Below are 21912 nucleotides of genomic sequence, written 5' to 3' on the forward strand. Positions count from 1 at the left end.
TTATAAACCTCAGATGTGTAGGAAGAGCTGGTCCTCTGTAGCCGCCTTGATGTATACGGATCCATGTTGAATATATGGTGCAATTTTTATCAAGAGAATAATGTTATTCGAGTTCTTAAGATAAATATTTTGTATGAAAATTAAAATATTGATGTTATGAGTACTGATGCTGTAAAATCAATAGATTTTCTTTTTATCGGTTCTTATACAACAGATTTACAATACAATTGTTTTGGTTCCGTAGTTTTCACAGAAATGTCCTTTAAAAAAAACAGAAGAAATAATGCGAAAAAATTGGCTAAAAATACTCAATACGACTATTACCAGTCATCCAAGAGAATTTTCTTGAACGTTGCAACAATTCTTGTGCAGAACCTGTAGGAAAACTATGATTCAATTGTATGTAGTAAATTAAATTAAAAGTAAAAAAAAATCAACTAATTAAATAGTTGTTAAAATTAAATTAGAAGTAATTTGTAAATTTTCCTGTTTTTCTATGAGAACTTACCTATTTTTTACATCCATTCTAGAAAGTTCCCGAAATTGCATAGGATTTTCAACCACAAGACTTTTGGTGTAGTATTTTTCCCCGACGAATATGTTGGCAATTGATGGTAACCTGTAATTCAGAAAAAATGAGATCGGGATGGTCTGTGTGAGATCAGAAATTGTCCAAGACGTAGAGCTTAGAAAGGTGATGGATCCGATTTTTTAGTAGACATTTTTTAGTACACAGAGTCCCCCCTCCCCCTTTGTCAACGTTTTTTTGTTTGTTTGAGGTGTTCTGACGTCGTGACTGCATTTTTTTTTACCACGTCCGCTTTTCTTCCGATTCAGCCGAAACAGTGGAACGTGAATATAAAACGGAAGTAGTTTATGTTTTTTTTTTGAGTTTGAAGTTTTTAGTTTTTTGGGTTTTAAGTTTGTTTTCCAGATTTCTGTGCAATAAAATCTTTGGGCATTAAAAAGCTCTTCCCTCCTATCTTGTATTTACTTTTGTAATCTAATTTGTTTTTGTAAACTACTAACTCTTCAACTTCCACTGTATCCAGAAACTTTGCGATAGCGAATGATGCAGGAAGTTTTGCTTCGTCGAAAATTTGCATTAGCTGTGAGAAGTAGTCGATTTTTTGCGAAGGAATGTAGATGCTGAAAAAAGTTATTGTTTCTCACTTTGAAAAAAAGGATTCATTTCATTGAAGGCATCACCCAACGAATCTGGGGTGGTACGGGTTTCAGGTGGGTTATGCCTGTACGGAGTCGTAGATTATGGAGAGGAGGGTGATTCCGTCCATTTCTTCCTAATTGCCGTAAAAAACGGCCCGGAAGATGCGACGCGTGCACAAGGCTGGCGCGCTCCAATCGAACTCGTTGAGGAAAATAGCGCGCAGGAACGCTCGAAGCCGTATCTTCCGGGCCGTTTGTTACGGCAATTAGGAAGAAATGGACTCCGTATAGGCATAACCCACCTGAAACCCGCACCACACCAGATTCGTGGGGCGATGCCTTTGAGATTTAGCAGATTCATTTCATCTCTTGCCTATATCAAATTCTTACGGAAAGAGATAATCAGGATCTTACGTTCGAAGACCTTAATCGCCTTTTACTTTTTTTTTTAAAGAAAGCTTGGATTTTGAGATTACTGCTAACATACTGATTTCGTCTACTGAACATACTGAAAACTATGTATCATTGAACATTTCGTCTTTTATAACCAGGTCCAAGTTTTGTCTTTAAGGACCTCCCGAAAAATGGGAAAATCCTATCACGCGTTTGACCCTGGTTCTAACTCTAACTTCTATTTCTTCAAAGCTATGTGAGTGACGTGTTCGAAGAAGTTCAAGTGGACAATAGTTTTTGAACTAGCGGATTTTTAATGACGGTGGACACTTTTCCTATTGGTTTTTCGTACTTCTTAATGAAAAACTCACAATCTATTAGTTGCATATCCGCTGTTTGATTGTATATGCGATGAAGCAGATTGTTGTGGACCGTTATTTGCTGACAACTAAAATTTTACCACATCATAATGCATGCATAAAGAGATCATAAATATTTTCCCCCATCACTTACCCCTTGTTGATACTCGTTCCACATTTTTTGCACAGCTTCATCGTTCTTATATTTTTCAGTGATAAGCTTGTACGCCGTTTCACCTGTTGGTGCACCTGATGATGTTTGGATAAGCTTATGTAGATCACATTGGGATAAACGATAAGGATAAAGTGTCTGGCGTCAATCAATCCGCTGGGGTGCGCCCCACATTTACTTCAATTCAGGGTCGTTTGAGATTAACGAACGTGTAACTGGCCTCTACAGTGACTTGCGGTGGCTAGCCGATGTGTCAGTTCAGTGTTTTTATCCTCTCCGTGAAGTCTGGTGTCAATTTGTCGACCCCGGAGGGATGAAAAGCTTAGTGAGCACTAGAGAGGATTCGAACCTGAGATCGATCGTGTAGGCAGCGGAATCTCTAACCGACTGCACTGTACAGGTCTCATCACTTTGGCAGCTGAGAAAAAAAGCCAGTTTGATCAGTTTGATTGAAAACTGAAGCCTTATCGGAAGCATATAGAAAAACTGTGACGTTAATAACACCCCCAGAACAGATTCGGCGTGAAAATTCACGAAATTTTTTTTTTTTGCTTAAAGGCAGCATACCAGGAACCTGCGGTGGTACGGGTTTCAGGTGGAGTATCCGTATACGGGGTCGTGTATTATGGAGACCAGGGTGGTTCCGCTCATCTCTTCCTGAATCGCTGCAAGCAGCCGGCCCCTGAATACTGTTTTGTACGATGCCTTCTGTTGCAGCAGGCCACCCTTGCACGCGTAGTCCCTTACTGCCTATCGAGGCAGTTCGAGTCGATTTTCGACGAATCGCAGGGCGGAGGCGGCGCAAGGGGTGGAGCGTTGCAGCAGATGGCTTCGTAAAAAACAGCATTCTGGAGGCGGCTGTTTGCAGTGATGCAGGTAGAGATGGGCGGAACCACCCCCCTCTCTATAATCTACGACACCGTATACGGATGGGATACTCCACCTGAAATCCTCACCACCTCAGATTCGTGGTATGCTCGCTTTAAATCCACGTTCGTACTCTTTGGTCTTCGAATCGCTAGTATTTGATAAAAGTACGAATAAAATAAAAGGGGGTGGAAATACTTACATGCAGATACTTTAAAATATTTTTAAAAATAGAAATATCCACTCTTCTTCAACTGATCCAACAGATGTCGAATAAATCACCTTCTCTGTTAATCCATAACACTTGATTTAGTTTTCTGTTCTGAGCAGGGAATAGGACTTTTTTTGGATCATGCCAAATCCATAGTTGTATCGTTAAGGCCTCACTCATCACATAATATCCTGAAAATACTTCTTTTTTTGCGCGTAGCACAGAAATTCCCAGAAGCTCCTGCAACACATAAATGTTTTTAATGGGTAGAAATATTTCTGAAAATTTGAAATTATTCAGTGCTTATTGCTCTGTAAATGGCTTAGGAAAACCATAAAGAAGAGGAAAAAGAAAATTGGACAATGAAGATACGGTAATAAAAGGAGAAAGAAAATTTTAGCATTATTATTTTAAATTATAATTATTAAATCATTAACTGCAAGTTATTAAGTATACATTAACTGCTATATTATTTATTTACTATTTATTATTTGTTATATTATGATATTTCTTATTACTACAAGAATAATTTCAAGCACCTCACCTGTAACGTTCTGTAACTTCATCTGACTGACACGGACAAGACATTTTGTCGCTAGTAGGCCTACAGCTCCATCAACGCTTATAAAATTTAAAGGTTTCGTAGTATTCATGGAAGCATCTGGAAATTTCTCTGTCATTATTGTGTCAAATCTCATAATGACAATTGACAACTGCACACATGACCGACGAACATTTGCTACCGCTACTAACAAAATCCCGGTTCCCACAGAAAATCAGCACCGCAAAATATGGTTGATATAGACGTTGAAGTATACCGATACCAGCACCGCGTTGGTCGGTGACAATAATCAATACCTGAATGAGGTGGCAAAGAGAGGTGATCGATCAATAATCGAATTTCAGGGGGGTGAACTTCACATACCTTGCCAAGGTTAGCAACAAGACTTCTATGATGGGAGTGTTTTTTGGCAAGAAAATCGTTACTGAACGATTTGAAAACACCTTAAAGGATTTAAGGACAATAAGGGTCTAAGGTGCATATGTGTGGCGGTTAAGATCACCAGTGGTTTACCTCCTGGTTCAACTTCACGACACCAGTCATGTAGTTCTTCAGCGTATTCGAGTTTCTTTTTCATTCTTTCCATAGCCTAGAAAAATTATAAACTTTTCCACTTGTTTGCGCCTCATTTCCATTACATTTTAAATATTTTTTAAAGTTTTATTCTCATTTTTTACGCATTTTTATTTCACAGTGGAGTTTGTTTGACCTTATTGAATCATGCTGACATCTACGAGTAGACCAAGGGATTCCAAGTTTTCCCAGCAGCAAAATAAGAAATTATTCTATCCCAGTTATTCTTTGAAGCGTGAGATAAGTGACGATTCTGTGGACTGATGATGTTTGTAGGTCATCAAACCGCATTACTGGAGGCGATGAAGGAAGCTAACCCCTCAACTCGGTTCACCGTCCCTCTTTCCCCTATCCCAACCTCCTAAGAAAAAAAAAACTACTGGTGATATCTCTCGGAACAAAAATGAGTTTTGTCTATAGTCAAATTAAGCATCAACCAAGATTGTTAGCAAATTTTATTACGGCTAACGTTTCGGCGTCGTCGCCTTCGTCAGAGCCTGAAAAGTAAGAAGATTTGCAATATATCGTCTCAAATGCCTCATCCAGAACATCATCATCATCCCCTAAGATATTACACCCGGAAACAAAACCAGAAGAGCCCAAATCGTTGTGTCTACCTCACTAGCCACGTTGCAGTGATGGTAGCGGATATCTGCGCGGCTACTGAGGTAGGCACAACGATTTGGGCTCTTTTGGTTTTGTTTCCGGGTGTAATATCTTAGGAAATGATGATTTGTTCTGGATGAGGCATTTGAGAAGATATATTGCAAATGCTTTTACTTTCCAGGCTCTGACAAAGGCGACAACTCCGGAACATTAGCCGTAAAAGAGAATGTCAACAATCTTGGCTGTTGCTTAAAGGCATCACTCCACGAATCTGAGGTGGTACGAATCAGGTGGAGTATTCGTATACGGCATAGTAGATTATAAGGAGGAGAGTGATTCCGTCCATTTCTTCCTAATTGCCGTAAAAAGGGCCCCGGAAGATACGGCTTCGGGCATTCTGGCGCACTTTTTTCTACAAGGAGTTCAACTGGAGCGCGCCAGCTTTGTACGGCGCCGCATCTTCCGGGCCTTTTTTATGGCAATTAGGAAGAAATGGACGGAATCACCCCCACCCCCTCTCCATTATCTACTATTCCGTATACGAATACTCCGCCTGAAATTCTTACCAGCTCAGATTCGTGGGGTGATGCCTTTAATTTGACTATCGACAAGTTGCAATCTCTATGCCAAGATTCAAGGAAGGTCGAACTTTCGCACTTTGAAAAATGAGTCTGTAGAGCGTGCTGGTGTTGGTGTTAACAAATGTACGATTTTGATCTAGCTTTTACCTTACCAGTAGTTGGTTTGATTATATTCAATGCTGAGTCATGTTTTACAGATACTCACCGGTATCTCTAGTATTTTAAATGAAATTCTAAGAAATGTTCCCTGAGGCTAACTACGTTTAGTCATATCGAGTCAATTTAGGATGACAGAAACCCTGACGCAAACCCACCTTTTCATTATGATTTAAAGGAATGTCCGTTTCTAGCTCTAGATGAGCTGGAAAACACGTTGACTGCTTGTTATCGGTTGTACCCCAGCAATTATTATCGTCAACATTTTCAGCGACCATTTTCGGGAATTCATACCTTAAAAAGTGCAACTTCTCATGAAACTCTGCCCCAGTTTTATTTTAAAACTTGTAACATACCCTATAGATCGGAGATCATCGATCCAAAGCTTCATCATAAGACCATCTCGTCTTTGCCAAAAGTTATTACGGCTAAATATGTAAAGGTTGACGAGAAATATCTTCTGAGACCGGGCAATTATCAATGGATGGTTAATATAGCCGAGATTATAAAGTTAATTTTCTTTAATTTTTAAATTTTTGAAATTAATTTTTCAATTTATTTGAATTTTATCGACGAATAATACTAGTTTAAAGAGGAAAATAACGTCTGAACCTAGTAGTAGAAGTGCTTTCAGCAGATTGTAGATCATTTGACTGACTTTGGGATTTTCAGTATGGATAAATTAGCGGTATCCAGACTGGAAATCTCAAGGTAAAAAGAAAAAATAAAAAGAAATAATTAAATTAAAATAAATAAAAATAAATAGAAAAAGAGTAGATAAATTAGCTACATTACTATAAAAATGTTTTGCTATGCTATAATATTTTATTATTATTTTATTTTTTATTACTATTCTATATTATTTTAAATATTCATGGTAACTTCTAGGTTACCTCCAATCTTCTATTAGATTGTCTCATAATTTTCATTCCTACTTATTTCTTGGTCTTTTTTTTCTACAAAGAAATTTCAATCAACATTCCCTTAAATCCTATAGATAAGTCGGCCGATAGATTAGTCCGCTCAATAAAGTGACCGCAGTATCAGTAAATTATTCCACGTGGTTGTTTTTGTTATAATGTTTTGTGATTTAAAATAAAATAAAAGCTCGCTAAAAAAAACCATTTTAAAGCAAAAAAAAACTTGGGGGCAACAAAAAAAAAGCACGCGTTTTTCCGCAAAAAAGAAACCGGACTTATCTATGGAATTTTAAGTGAATACTAAGCAGTATCGTGCACTATTTACTACTATCGTATATCGATCTGATATAGGGTTAATTGATTTTTGACCTAGGACTCAAGATGTGAATTAAGAATGCTTCCAGGAAAGACGTGGAAAGAAACTTATTGGACAACCTACAGTAATTTCTACAGAAGTGGCTTTGGCCCACAATACCGTTTGTAAAAGAAATTTTGGGCTCTATTGACGTGTTTTCAAGTTTAATTGGTTAGTTTGTTGAATAATAGTAAAAATATAAAAAATAAAATAAATTATAAATCATAATAGTATTAAATAAGAGGTTAGTTACCTAAAGTTACGCGGTTAGTTAGTGAGATAGTCGATTCCATTGTTTTTTAATTCGTTAATTATGTCGTCTTCAAATTCCATAGAAATTTCCATTCATTTGCTTTTTTGAGCTTTTTTTCTAGGTAGGAAGTTTTTTTTTTGAGAGCATTATGTTGATTTTGCAGAGAGGAATTCGCTCGTTTGAGCTTCAAATTCAAATTCCTTGGTGAAAATGTTACAAACAAGTTTCTTCTTACCCTAGTTCTTCAGCCAGTTCCACCGTACAACTCTCGATATTGTTCGAATAACATTTCCATTTTTCGATGAATTCAATAAGTTTTCCAGATTTCGTATAGACATCTCTAAATTGCAGAATAAAAATTTTTTCCATTCAAATGAAATTGTTTTGCAAGATTCAAACACCTACATCTCCTGTTTAAAATCAGCTAAATAATCGTGTGCATTTCGGAACTGTATAGCGTTTACTGGATAGAACGCTACTCGTTCACCGATTAAATGCAACAATTTTTGCGCGAAGTATGAACGCCAGATATCGGTTACTCTGCAAGAAAAAATTCACCTTTAATAATTAGTACTACTGTAATAAACCGTTGTAAAGAAGAAAATTTGTGTTGTCTGGAATAATGTAATGCTTTTAGATTGCATAACACACTATAAATGGGAGCACCGGACATTTCTTGAGGGCAGCCGATCATTCTGTTACTAAACACTGAGACTTATAGTGTTATTTCACAGTTCAGAAATTGAAACAGGAAATTTTTACTCTGCATCCTCTCTTCGAAATAACAAAGAAATTTTCGTATGGGGACAGCACACTAGTTAGTAGTTTAAAGGCATCACCCCACAAATCTGAGGTGGTACGGATTTCAGGTGGAGTATTCGTATACGGGATAATAGATTATGGAGAGACGGGTAAGAAAAGTGTGAAGATGCGGCACGTGCAGAAGGCTGGCGCGCTCCAATCGAACTCCTCGTAGAAAATAATGCGCCGGAGCGTTCGAAGCTGTATCTTCCGGGCCGTTTTCTACGGCAATTAGGAAGAAATGAACGGAATCACCCTCCTCCCCATAATCTACGACCCCGTATACAAATACTCCACCGGAAATCCGTACCACTAGATTCGTGGGGTGATGCCTTTACCCAAAACAGATTGCAATCTATGGTGATTTGGTGTATTCAACGTATATAGTTGTCAGAACATTCGTTACTTCACTCATGTGCTGAATAATTTAGACAAATAATTTGAAACCTTAAAACGTACCGAAATGCTACCGAGACGGGTAAGAAAAGTGTGAAGAATGCGTTCTTGTGAAAAAGAGTGTTCTGAGAGTTCCATGGTGAATAGGTTCCTAAGGGAATACACTTCTTTTATTAAAGTATATTCTTTGATTCTTTCGAAAACATCGAAAAGTCGATTACTGGAGTTTCTTAGTACTATTCGATTGACAGTATAAACCAAGAGCTAAGATTGATAACATATTTTATTACGACTAACAATTCGGGGTAACCGCATCTTTAGAGCTTGGGAAATCAGAACATTTAGAACATATTCCATCAAATGGCTTATCCAGAAGAAGTCCTCACCCCCTAAGATGTTACACCCGGAAAGAAGAATCAGAAGAGCCCAAATCATTGTCCTCACTTAGGTAGCTGCGTTGCCGTAATGTTAACAGATATTCCCGGGGTGGAATCGCTATAATTAAGATTCCCCGTAGATCAAAACGCGGAAAGGTCTTGATGCAGAACCAACTCGTTAGTATCGGCTATGAAATTTTCCTCTCTATTGATTCTTGGACGTCCTGCATTTATTTACAAGAGTTCTGCGAGCCACAATTTCGGGTTCGTTTTTTAGGATCGTGGCAGCAATGCATAAAGGAGCATTTTTATGACATTGACTGCGATGAATTCCAGGAGTGATCACTGCATATGAGTGTGTCATGGCCTTTCGATTTTCTTTAATATGCGTGCAAAGTGGTGTCCCTGCATCATCAATGTTTGACTTTCATAACTGACGACGTGAGTGGAGCGATACAAGTTACTCTGGTAAAGATTTCTCTCGAGAACCAAGTGGGAATTGTGGAAGCACCCTCCGCCCCACAAATCTCAAGAAGTTGAAAGTTTGAAAGTTTGAAATAGAATGTACGATCACTTCTGTCTTACTCCAGACTGTGTAATATGCCCTTTTAGTAAGGAAGGCGACTGCATGGTTTTTAGTGTAGTCTATATAATTTCGTGCATAACATGTGAGGACCAATACACGATGATACAGGGCGACCGCCTTGTGTTCGTATCAAAGAACATCTAAAGGAACGATAAACTCAAATGCAGCGACCTCTCCCGGAGCTCATCGCAGACAATGTCATGAAAATGCTCCTTTCTGCATCATTTCCACGATCCTATCGTACAACCCGAAATTGCGGTTCGAGAACTCTACTCGGGTTCTGGATAAATGCAGAAGGGTCAAAAATGAATAAAAAGGAAAAGTACAATGCCGAGATCAACGAATTGGTTCTTTATCAAGACCTTTGCGGGTTTTGATCTGCGGGTTATTTGTGGGCCGCATCCTAATTAGTAGTAGCGGAGCGACTCCACCACGCGGATTTCCATTAACATCAAGGCAACGCGGCTGCTGAAGTAAGCACAACGATTTTGGCTCTTCTCATTCTTGTCTCCCGAGGTAATATCTTAGGACATGATGATTTCTTCTAGAAGAGGCATTTGAGATGATATGTTGCAAATGTTCTGACTTTCCAGGCTCTGAAAAAGGCGACAACTCCGAAACGTTAGCCGTAACAGAAAATGTCAAGAATTTTAGCTCTTTCCTCAGTTTGTTAATCGAATAGTTGCAGCCATTATGCCATGTTTCAAAGAATGTCAAACTTTTACGTTTCTTCGTATTCTTTCAAGTTTCTTTTAAAAAAATCTGCATTCACCTGAATTCAGAACTATCGGTGAAGCAAACTCGTTGAATCGTTCATTTAGACCATTTTCTTTGTCGGCGTGGAGAAGCCTAAATGTCTGAAAGCGAATCACTGGACGATAATTTCTTACGGGTCTACTTATCAGAAGGGTCTAACCTATAAATTGCATCCACATCAGGATCTTTGTGGACGAGTCCTTGTTGAACGGCTGGTGCACGCATTGAATCGCAGAAGCACAGCCTATTCTCTCCATTTGTATGGTCCTATGATATGTATCTCCTTTGTAGGGGGTGGGTTTGAATATAAAGGCAGCGTATCACGAAGTTGAGGAAGTTAGGATTTCTCGACGAATATATAGGGTTAGAGGTGTACTTCACGAGTGTTGACGCGATCACGTTCAGTTCCTCTTGTTGTCCAGAAAAAAGGTGTGACAAACGGCTCTGTAGCATTGAATCCCTGCGAGCCACCTCATTACGTACTGCGTCCGCGAGAGTAAAACACGCACCGCATCTGCTTGCAAGTAGGAGAGACTGCTTCATTCCCTGTTCGCTACCAGACGCGGCGCGTGTGACTGATCTCGCTTAGGTGTTATGTTACTCAGTGCCTCGTAGAGTGGTCTCGGTACGACAAGCCTGTATTCCAGACCGTTTTTCTGGATAATTAGAGAGAAACGAAATGAAATGAATGAATGAATGAAATGTTTTGTTGAAATGAATGAACTAGATTCGTAATCTTATGTATTCGTTGAGGGATCCTAGCAACCGTAGCTTCCCTGTTATCTTTAAACAACGCAAAAACTCAGCAGAAATGAAGAATGAAAATGTTACGAACAAACTTTTAGATCTCATGAGAACTGATGGGATGACGGAAAATATCGGATCATCAGTCTATGATGATAAGCAAACAGACAAAAATATAAGTAGTTCTGAGTTTGGCTTATTTTTCATCGCTTGTTAGGGTTACCACTGGTGAAAATATATAGTTCTAATTCTATATTCCTAGGAGTTTAATTTCTGTAGCGTTCGAACGCTTTTTCAGTTACATTCCCTTTCCTTCATTTTATTTTATCGTCTCTAACTAGTACATAATGCTTACCCTTAGATGTTCCAGCGGAAACCCTCGTGGCCACATTCCAGGATTCCCAAAAAAGCGATATGGATTGAAGAGCTTATCGCTAAAAAATGTTCTTTCTTACATGTAAATAGTGTAGAAAGGAAATTTGCAGAAAATTTTCAAGGAAATGCAGATCTATGTTTTACCCAGTACTATTCGATTTAGTGCTTCTTTGGTAGCATAAACCGCTGATATTTTCTTTATAGTCGAACTGTTCTAGTCCTCTACCTAAATAGTAAGAATCAGGAGGTTCTATTACTTATTTCGAAGTGGAGCGAATTTCGGGAAATGAGAAACGTCTCTCTAAAACCATGGATAACAGGAATCACGGCATTGATCCTATCCATAATCTAAAATGAAAAAGTATTGTTCCTATGGACGAATGACTTTGTTGGTGTTGAGTGAAGATTTTCTGGTTTGAAAATAAAGTGAAAAGTCAATATCTGGATTTCTGACAACTTCACTTTATCCCAGTTAGGGCAGCTGAGCAAACCGTGAGGGTCGATGTTGTCTAAGTTATTTATTTCATAATTTGTCTAAAAAAATTTAATGCTCAACTTCATACCATATGGTTTGTTGTCGTCATCAGTGTCGTAGATCCATTTAGCACCGTTCTTAATTGCATAAAGATATCCGATATTCTTTCTTGTGTACGAGTTTTCTGGCGATACAGTGGACAAGCGAAAACCTGTGTGAAAAAAGGATGAATTCGTAGTTCTAAATCGAAGTGATGCTAATCTTACTAACTTATTTTAATTTTTATATTTCCCGCTTTTTATGTTTGGATGTTAAAAAATGATATTTAAAACATAGGATTTTAAAATAGGGTAAAATACACTGTATTTCTTTACCTAAACTCTCTTGATATTCCATACTAAGGAAGTGAACACCCTTATAATTCCAATTCGGTGGAGTTTTTCTGTCAGCTACCACGACAAGATTCCAGTTTTTCAACGATGCTAACCTCTGTAATCAATGCACCAATAAGAAAGCAACGTTATTTTTCGCTTGAGAAGACATAAACGTAGACTTTCCTAGGAGGCTATAAACGTTAACACACCTTAACATCTTTGGAAGGATAATTTATCGATGTTACGACAATCCATTTGTCTGATACTGGAGCAGGTTGGATATATCTGGAAATAGTACAGAAGTAAAAACGTAATAGGTGTACCATACTTCTGCAAATTGGCTGTTGAAGAGCTTGATTTCTTGCGATAGGTGCGCTGCTTTGAATTGTTCTCTCGTTCTACACAGTTTCAGATCGATGCAGCTAACTATTTATTAAAATATGAACAGGGTCGTCAGGTCCCTATAAAAAACCCTTGTGACTCGTAGTTGTGATACGTGGTAGTCTGTTGCGTTACCAAGTCTAGCTAATGAAGTAAGCACTAGCCAGTTGCTGAGTGATGTTTGAGTTTGCCTACCGTTTGGATGCGTTCTGTAGGTGATAAGGCACTTGAAAGAATAAATCACTAAAGGCTTTAATTTTTTCAGGCTTTGACGAAAGCAAAAACGCCGAAACGTTAGCTGTTAATAAATATCAATACCAATCTTGGATATACAGTTCAAGCAAATGAACAGAGTCCCCTAAAGGTGGCGATGTGACCTCGTACACAGCTACATAATCGGAGTGTGTCAACTATGTAGAACAACGGCAAAATTTATCTATTTTATTTCAGGGTTTCGATTGAGCTTCGCCTTCATCATCTTGTCTCCCCTTCGTCGTCGATTTGCTCGAGCGGGTGCCAGTAATACTTCCATCTGTTCCGACCGCGTGCAGGTGGCTCCTAGCGGTTTCTCCTTTTGCGAGTTACACGAAGAGCATCAAATGCTTCTTAGAAGGACATTTTGAAGAAGTCTGAGCATCGTGTCGGCGGTCTTCTTGTAGTGGGTTTAATATCGCGTGGAACCCAGTTGCTCACAACCCTGGTCGAACGGTTTTTGTTGGACGCATAACATCTCTGATCCACCTTATTTTTCTTTTCTTGGCAAATGTGGCAGCGTCTTCGGTCCTTGATCGCTGACGTGGGAACAAACTTTGAACCTCGCTTGTGTGAAGTGAAATATTCTTAGCATCACTCTTCCAACTGAGCATCCAGTGATGCTGATCGCACTTTCTGCCTTCGTGGCGATTCCTCATGTTCATTTCTCGACCTAGATAAACCTAACTAGTGCGTTCGGATATGTTCTTTCAGATGGACATAAATGGGCCATGCGAGACCCGTTCGTTCCTCATCAACATCCCCTTTTCCAGGATCAGTTCTCGTGTTTCCTCTAATTCGGCCAAAAGTCGTTCGCCTTTGCTGATGCTAGTGTTCGTTATCAGAACGGAGCCAGCAGCAAAACCCAGATGGTGAAGTTGTACAGTAGGGACGCCTATCCAAACCTTCTTTGACCACGTTCGTTCATTGAGTCGAAGATCCCGGACTCGAAAGATAAGAACAAGCGGAAAATGCTTCAGATCTTCAGATTTTGTAATTTCGGGACCGAACTGTTTCTAACCGACATGGTAGCACGTAGTTTGTTCAGATGGAGGAACCTTTGCAACATACTCATACACATATCGCTCACATATCCATCCTCCTTCAAATGGCTGGTAGACAAGTGTTCCTGGCTGTCGAAAAGAGTAGTTGTTGTAGATTCTGCTTTCTGATGCAATGGTTGTTCCATTCGGTCTCCGAAGAGTCCTCCAATTGGGAAATTCACAACGGCCATAACGTATGCTTTCCAGGTACAGCCAACACTGCCTATCTTCTCTCTTCATGGTCTTCTTTTTTTGGCCTTTCTACAAAGTCTTTGGAGCTTGAAGAAATGTGCGAGTATCCTAGTATCAACGTAAGCTTTGACTTCTTCTTCTACGTAGCTTAATGTTTTGGCGTAAGGCACGAAGATAGTCAAAGCTAGGGTTTAACCACATTTTCACATCCGCTACCGTTTGATTCTGGTCAAAGGTTATGCGAAAAAGTCTATGTTCTTTGCCATACTCGTATTAAAAAAGACCCAACTCCACCAACTTCTCTACTGTCGAATGTTTCTTTGGACGGTTCTTCTCCAGTTTTATACACGGTGTTCAGCTGGTGTCGTCTTTCATTGACGTTGCACACAAGTTTCTCGTGGCTTGAATCATCAAATCTTCATTATCAGCTTCCGATGTAAGCGTACCTGCGTTGTCAGTTTAGATTTGGTACGGATGACACATGGAGCTTGTTTGCTGTATGAGACCCCAATTCGCCTTCTTTGTAACCCCTCCTCAGCTGATTGTAGTATTTGGGCTGGACTGGGGTACGGAATACATGTTTGAGTCACTACTGGCATAGCAAAAGCAGAAAGTCCATCTCCTAGATTCATCCGCATCTGCGGAGAGGAATATGGTCGCTTTCGTTCCACGGTTAGTTTTCCCCCTGTTCCTTGTGGATGCGCCACGTACCTAACTAACTGGCTGTGATCCCTATGTAGTCTTAGTAGGGAGATCTGTGACGATTGAGCTCAATTACTTGAAATTGATAAAACATTAGACTTTAATTGTTAGATGATGTGAAATTTTATATCATTTTTAAAATCTGGTGTATTTTCTCTGGTTGATTAATCAATTTTTGCAATCAACAGCTCTTATATAACTAATTTCAATTATCTTATGTATCTCTCATAAAATATTCCGGGTGGAGCTGTTTTTAGGCGACTTAACTTTTCTCGCATAGACGTTCAACATGGTCGATAAAAATCGAGTATCAAATTGTTTGTAAGTAAAAGTAAGAGTGAGTAAGAGTAAAAGTAACTCACTTCCTTTGTTTCAACGTTGATATAGTAGGTTGTTGAAACTCTACGAATCCAGAATCCAGTGTCTTCACTGTTCTAGAAATTCCAAACAGAAGTATGCTGTATGTGCTGTGTATGTGCTTTTTTTTTCGTTTTTGATGTCCCCCTTTTCAGACCTCTATGAAATATACGGAAGCAACAGGAAAAGGAAAATGAGGATTTGTTGACCTACTTTTGTTCTTCGTAGGAATTCCTCATAATAGTGTTTGTTGAAATACGATTAACAAGCTTCATATAATCACTGGTAAAAGATGTCAAAGCTATAAGGATGAGGATTGCGAAAAGAAGTGCTTTAGTATGACGAGTAATCATCTGAAAATTGAGAGTTGAGCTGGAGTTGAACGGAAAAACTTCTTTCATTTTTTCATTTTTTTCTTGTTTTTTTTTTTCATTGTCACCGTTGACTTCTTAGCGATGCAGCTACAATCTGATCACGAAAAATGAGAAAAGAATCTGAACTGAGTTAAGTTATGAAATAAACAAAACTTTCTATGATTACTTAAGAAAAAGTACGCTTCAGAGCGAGCTGAAAGGATTTTTAAAGGCTCACTTGAAAATTTCGCTTCATTTTTTTTAGCACCCGCTTGAAAATAACTTTATTCGGTTTGTGAAGGTGACGATTCGAAAAAGATACGGCCTCATTTTAGAATTTGCTGATTAGTAAAATTTTAATTAAGCTTATTTAGTTTATTTTTCAATTCATCTTCTACTTTAACAGTCTTTAAATATCACATGTATTCGAAAATCAAAGAGAAAAACGCAGGAGCGTTCAGCTCTGCGGCATTGTCACCCACCCTTCTTTGCCTTATTCTCTGCGAAATCAAACACATCTCAGGGGATCTCTGAAAAGCTTTTCTTCTGACGTCAGGCTTCAGTTTAAGAAAAAAAAACTAGTATTTCCCTTACTAATTCTGTTACCATTGAACAAATGAAACGTCATTTTGAATATTTTGCGTTTTCGAGATCTATGACAAAGACAATAAAATAAATTTTATTCATTCCTTTTCTTCAATGTTTAAAGGCATCACCCCACGAATCTGAGGTGGCGCAGATTTCAGGCGGAGTATTCGTATACGGGATGGGAGACTATGGAGAGGGGGGTGATTTCGTCCATTTCTTTCTAATTGCCGTAAAAAACGGCCCGGAAGATACGGCTTCAGGCGTTCTGAGGCACTATTTTCCACAAGAAGTTCGACTGGAGCGCGCCAGCCTTGTACGGCGCCGCATATTCCGCCGGAAGATACGGCTTCAGGCGTTCTGGGGCACTATTTTCCACAAGAAGTTCGACTGGAGCGCGCCAGCCTTGTGCGGCGCCGCATATTCCGGCCGTTTTTTACGGCAATTAGGAAGAAATGGACGGAATCACCCCTCTCTCCATAGTCTCTCATCCCGTATACGAATACTCCACCTGAAATCCGTACCACCTTAGATTCGTGGAGTGATGCCTTTAAGTTATTTGCTGCTCACAATTGTGAGAATGGGAGAAGATAAGAATTTTTGATTAAATGTGTACCGATTTAATCGTTTATACAAACTTTCCTTCGATATCTGCAGGAGATAGGATTGGCGGTGGAATAAAAGCGTCTGTCCAACTTTAGAGAACGATTGGAAATTGGCTTACGTGGAAAATCTGACGGGATTTCTTTTGTCGTTGTTGAACATGGATGACAATAGCAGATGCACAGATAAATGACACAGTCCTCCTTTTTTTCTTTTCCCTATTGGTGACAGGAAAACTTGAGACTTAATACATCAAGTATGTGGGCGTGTGTAAAGAAATTAAAGTAAAAAAAAAACTGAAGAAGATTCTACTTCAAAATAATTGCTGATGAATGGAAAATGAAAAATCAGTCGGTGGTTAAATCTCCAAATGTAGATATTTGCACTGGTCTACGGTATAATAACGAAAATTCTAGACATTTTCCTAGATGTTCATAGTTCGTGAACTACTATGAAATAAGCAAGACTGGTAAAGAAGCGTCTGGGAAGAATAGAAAGAAATATTCATGAAAGGCAGAATGCATGTAGAGGACGCGTTACTGTAGAGAACACCCATCAGAGTTCAAATTCTCCGCTCCAGTTTCCCTAGAAATCCAGTGGATGCTGGAAAATTTTGAGTTTGAGAATTTTCAGTTATCTAGTTCACGATTACGCGATACTTTAGAATCGAATTTATCGAATTTGAAATATAGAGCTGAGATATCGCAGGGCATGCATCGGTTCGGGTAAGCAAGTAGATCTTCTATTTTACAAAGCAAAGTGATTCATTCGAGAGAAATGCAATAAACGAAATAAACGTTCGATAATATCTACGAATTGAACTGGAATTTCGCCGTGGAGAAAAAATGCACGACGAATCGATTGCACAAAATATTCAAGTACTCACCTGAATCGACCAGTTTGTTTTTTCGCGATTATCTATTCAGTATTGGGAGCAATATTCGCTTCCAATGCTGAATAGATAATCTATCGGTCCCAACACTGGATAGAATGAGAATAAACACGGTTTATTTCAAACAAATAGATTTTTTTTGTCCGTTCTCAAAAGTGATGGTCGTTAAGCGATCTAACTATCTCAATAAACTTGTGATAACAGCATCCCAGAAGAAACTGCGGGGAGAGCTACTGCTGCAGTGATCAGGAAAACTTAGTACTTTTCCCTCTTATTCATTTATTAGAGTAAATATTAGATGTGAAGGTGCTTTTGTGCTAAAAAGCATCACTAATTATTATTTTAAAAAAGAAACGAGAAATAATCTCTTCAAACCCAAAAATCCGATGCTCAACCGTGTCGAAGAACGAGTTTGACAAATTTAGGTAGGTAAATTGTGTGTGTTCAAATTTTTCATTTTTCATGCGATAGAAAACAATGTCTGGATTTTTTTTTCTTTTGGTTTCTTTTTTTGTTTAAGGTCAGTAAAGTCTAAGAGTAAGGATTAAACGAAATAGCCCTGATTTTTCCTGTGTTGAAAAGAAATGAGTAAAAAATATTCTGTGTTTCAGATCCTTAGACCTGATGGACCAAGCCAACTTTTTCATAAGCAGGTAACTTAAAATATTTCAAGTACTAAAAAATGAGGTGTATCTGGCAAAAATTAATGTGTGGAGGAGAAACGGATAGAAAAACAATGGAAATGACAGAACGGAAAATAAGAAGAAATTTGTGAAGAAGATGAGAATAAAGGGGAAACGTGAAGGAACGGATGACAATAGAGGGGAAAAAAACTTCAGCAATTCTTCACATTTCAGTTGTCATTTTATCTGAGACCTGAAATCTTTCTCTTCGAAGACAAATTAAGCGGAAAAAAGCCAAAGAGAGGCAATCTTGAAGGAAAACAAGATGAAATTCAAACAAAACAAAATACATAACCGAATATTGAATTTTCTTTTAAGGATGAATGGCAATAAATTTTTTCCCATAAAGAGTTGTTTTAACCAATTTTTGAAACGTTTTTGTTAACGTTTCTTCAGGTTTAATTTTGATTCTCCTAGTTGCAGCTGGCTAGTGCTATCGTTACGCAATGAAAAAAAAAGACACGAGTAGCTGATTCAAGAAAGTTTCGATGGAAAAAATTACTCGGCTATGAAACTCTTCGACTTTTTTTTCTGGTAAAAATTGGTAAACCATTCAATCCGTACTTTTCCTTCTTATTCAATTATTAGAGTAAATACTTGATGTGAAGGTGCTTTTGTGCTGAAAAGCATCACCAATTATTATAAAAAAAAACATCTTCTTCTGAAGGGAAATAATCTTCTGAAGAATATGTATGCAATGATTGATTTTCAAAAAAAAAAGCAAACGAAGACACATTGTCAGTTTTGAGAAACTTTTACTGGAGGGGTTGTCATTCAGCTGAAAGTACCGCATAACCATATTGCTGAATCAAGCTCTTTTACCTGAGTCTCCAACGATCCGGTGATCTCATGCAGATGTTAGTCAGTCGTTATTTGATCCGTGCTAGAAAAGTCCTTACACATTTCTTTATCATGGATCTGAGTAGCTTCCACTTTCTTCCGGAAATATTTTGGTGTGCATTGTCACAATGATGAGATGACTACTCTTCGAAATAATGCTTCCATAAAAAAAATCAGAAAAAATCTGTTTCAAAACAAAGGAAGTAAAGAGGTAACCAAATAGAAAGTAATCCTTATTTCCACCTAACAACACTGCAACAATATCCTGATCTTATGCTATCAAGTGAACGGTAGTACCGAATAAGGATATGTTACACACAAATGTAAACATTTTACTGACTGTGCATTATGGATGCTCAAGCTTTGTTTATACTAAAAAAAAAATCTCAAAACTTGTGCTTTAAGGTGTTCCATAACTTTTATCGAATAATTTGTCTTCTTCATCTTTTCCCGTGACGTTAGTTGCACAGATTCAACGTTTTCATCAATGCTTCATGCGAGAATTACATGAATTAATTGTTTATTTATTTTTTTATTTGAGATAAGGAACTTACAATATTGAACAGCAATTGACACCCCTTTATCTTGCTACTATACTGACATGAAGGTCAAAGGATAAAGTTTCTGACGTTGATCAATCCGCTTGGGATGTGCCCCCTCACGTCCACTTCAATTCAGAATCGTTTGAGGTTTGCGAAAAAAAAAAACGTGTATCTGGCCTATACAATGACTTGCGGTGGCTAGCCGATGTGTCAAGTCAGTGTTTTTATCCTCTAGACAAGTCTGGTACCAATTTATCGAACCCGGAGGAATGAAGGCCTTGGTGAGCACGGGGACGGATTCGAACCTCCGATCGTTCGTGCAGGAAGCGGAACCTCTAACCGCTACACTACACTCGCCCTTATTTAGATTATTTTATTTATTTATTTATTTGAGATATGTAACCAAAATAAGTAATAAATGATAAATAAAATAAGTATAACAGATAAAATATACTCCTATTTCTTCTCTCAACAAACCCGAAACGTCTTCGACAATTTTTTTCATTGCGTAACATAGCACTAGCCAAAATTAAATCTGATTAAATTTTAGCAAAAATATTTCAAAAATAGGTTAAAAGGACACTTTGTGGAAAAATTTTATTTTTATTTTATTGAAAGATCGCCTCTCTTTCATTTTTTTTCGCTTACCTTGGCCTCGAAGAGAATGATTTCAGGTTTCAGATAAAAAGACAACTGAAATGTAAAGAACTGTTCAAACTTTCTCCTTCTATTCTTATCCTTTCCTCCTCATTTCCCCTTTATTCTAATCTTCTTCACAATTTTCTTCTCATTTTCCGTTTTGTCATTTCCATTGTTTTTCTATTCTTCTCTTTTTTCGTGATTGAAATATTTGAAACTGCCTCCTTCTGAAAAAAAAAGTTGGCTTGGTTCATTAGTTCTAAGGACTCAGAACACAATTTTTATACACATTTTTATTTCAACACAGGAAAAATCAAGGCTAGTTCGTTTAATCCTTACCCGTAGAATTCACTGATTTTAAACAAAAAAGAAGCCAAAAAAAACCAAAAAAAATCCAGATTTTGTTTCCTATCGCATGAAAAATTGAAAATTCAAAGTACATACCTAAATTAATCAGCTCGTTCTTCGACACAGTTGAGCAAGATTACTGGCTTTTCCTTATCAGCGCAAGAGTAGCTCTCCTTTAGGTTTATTCGGGATGCTGTCACAAATTTATTGAGATCGGTTAACGACCATCACTATTCAGAACTGAATAAAAAATCCATTCTACGCGACAAATGCCCGCTTTAGGAGTGGCCGGGATCCGGAGGAGAAATTTTGGATTTACAAATTTAATTAATTTTGATATTAATGGATAACTTCTTCACCCGGCGAAACTGTTTGTTCAAATATGGAAATGATCTTTTAGATCTCTTCCAATTTGAATTCAGAATTTTGAAAGAGCAGAAGTATTTTTTCCTCACTTCGGCCTCCCGGAATCCACCTTCAACAATCATAATTAGCCGTTTTCCATTGTCCACGCTGTCGCACGATTCCAACATCCAAATCCAACATCACATTCGTAACATCTAAAGGACGCGTGTCGCGGACGCGACAAGGTCGCACAGCTCTCCTCGTTTCGCGCGCTTTTAGATCCGTCCACCTTCGCAGCTATAAAAAGAGCCATGTTTCGAAATTCATTCTTCATTCCATCATATTATCTGGTACGCGGTAACCGGAACGGACTCAAGGAGCGGATGCGAATACGAATAACAGCGCAAAGAGAGCAATACCATAGGCCAAACACTTTTTTTATGACTTTTTTTTATCAATCTGCTATTAAAGCGACCAAACGGACCCTCATAATTCGAACTTGACGCTTCATTATTTCTGGGATCAGATCTGCTAGAAAGATCGATTTCAATTTTGGAATGCTCATTCGGTTGTAGGCACCAAAGTATTTTGTTCATAGTTCTGTATTTAGTTCCGGAACGCATTTAAAAAAAACTGTACTTGTGAAGAGGATGCGCTTCCTGGTGCACTTCAAAAACACCGAACTCTTCTCTACTGTCAAATGGCGGTAACCTCCACTAAGTTTTTTCTTTCATTTCTCCCATCTTATCCATCCAAGAATCAACACGTAAGGGCTCATATCCATCTTAATAAATCCCCCTTTTTGAAGAACAAAGGAGTAATAATGAGTAGTATGTAATGTTTCTAATAGTTCTCTGTCCACTAATTTCTTTACGGTTCCTTCAAATGACGAACTTCTCAATGCAATTAGTGCATTTGGTAGTGTAAAGCTCCGTATGCGCGAAAGCGAGACCATGAGGGTTTTATGGATTGTTGATGAGTAGATAGGACACTTTGCTTATACCGCTTGTTTCCTGAAGTACAAATGTGAGCTGAAAGTGGCTGCACCTGCCTACATTTTATAAATGTTGTGAAAAACTATACATATCGTTTAACA

General features: G+C 38.2%; 1 protein-coding gene across 2 annotated transcripts; it reads right to left on the minus strand.

The window, feature by feature from the left end:
- Window positions 1-320: 320 nt before the first annotated feature.
- Window positions 321-21004, minus strand: RB195_012123 (uncharacterized protein; the record flags this gene model as incomplete). 2 transcript variants are annotated; one of them, XM_064193831.1, is made up of 26 exons in its annotated part: window positions 321-375; window positions 509-619; window positions 1030-1149; window positions 1932-2008; window positions 2074-2168; window positions 3241-3360; window positions 3714-3830; window positions 3904-4027; window positions 4095-4174; window positions 4245-4320; window positions 5806-5941; window positions 6004-6075; window positions 7411-7515; window positions 7581-7715; window positions 8436-8523; window positions 10108-10184; window positions 10252-10358; window positions 11191-11269; window positions 11355-11436; window positions 11774-11896; window positions 12060-12174; window positions 12269-12344; window positions 14992-15063; window positions 15200-15339; window positions 16649-16770; window positions 20947-21004. In XM_064193831.1, 26 exons carry the CDS (start codon window positions 21002-21004, stop codon window positions 321-323), a joined length of 2562 nt encoding a protein of 853 aa, XP_064051413.1. The 2 variants fall into 2 exon arrangements, with proteins under 2 accessions (XP_064051413.1, XP_064051414.1); XM_064193830.1 differs by lacking the exons at window positions 16649-16770; window positions 20947-21004.
- Window positions 21005-21912: the final 908 nt, after the last annotated feature.

Source organism: Necator americanus, chromosome III (assembly GCF_031761385.1).
Source record: "Necator americanus strain Aroian chromosome III, whole genome shotgun sequence".
NCBI classification, from domain to species: domain Eukaryota; kingdom Metazoa; phylum Nematoda; class Chromadorea; order Rhabditida; family Ancylostomatidae; genus Necator; species Necator americanus.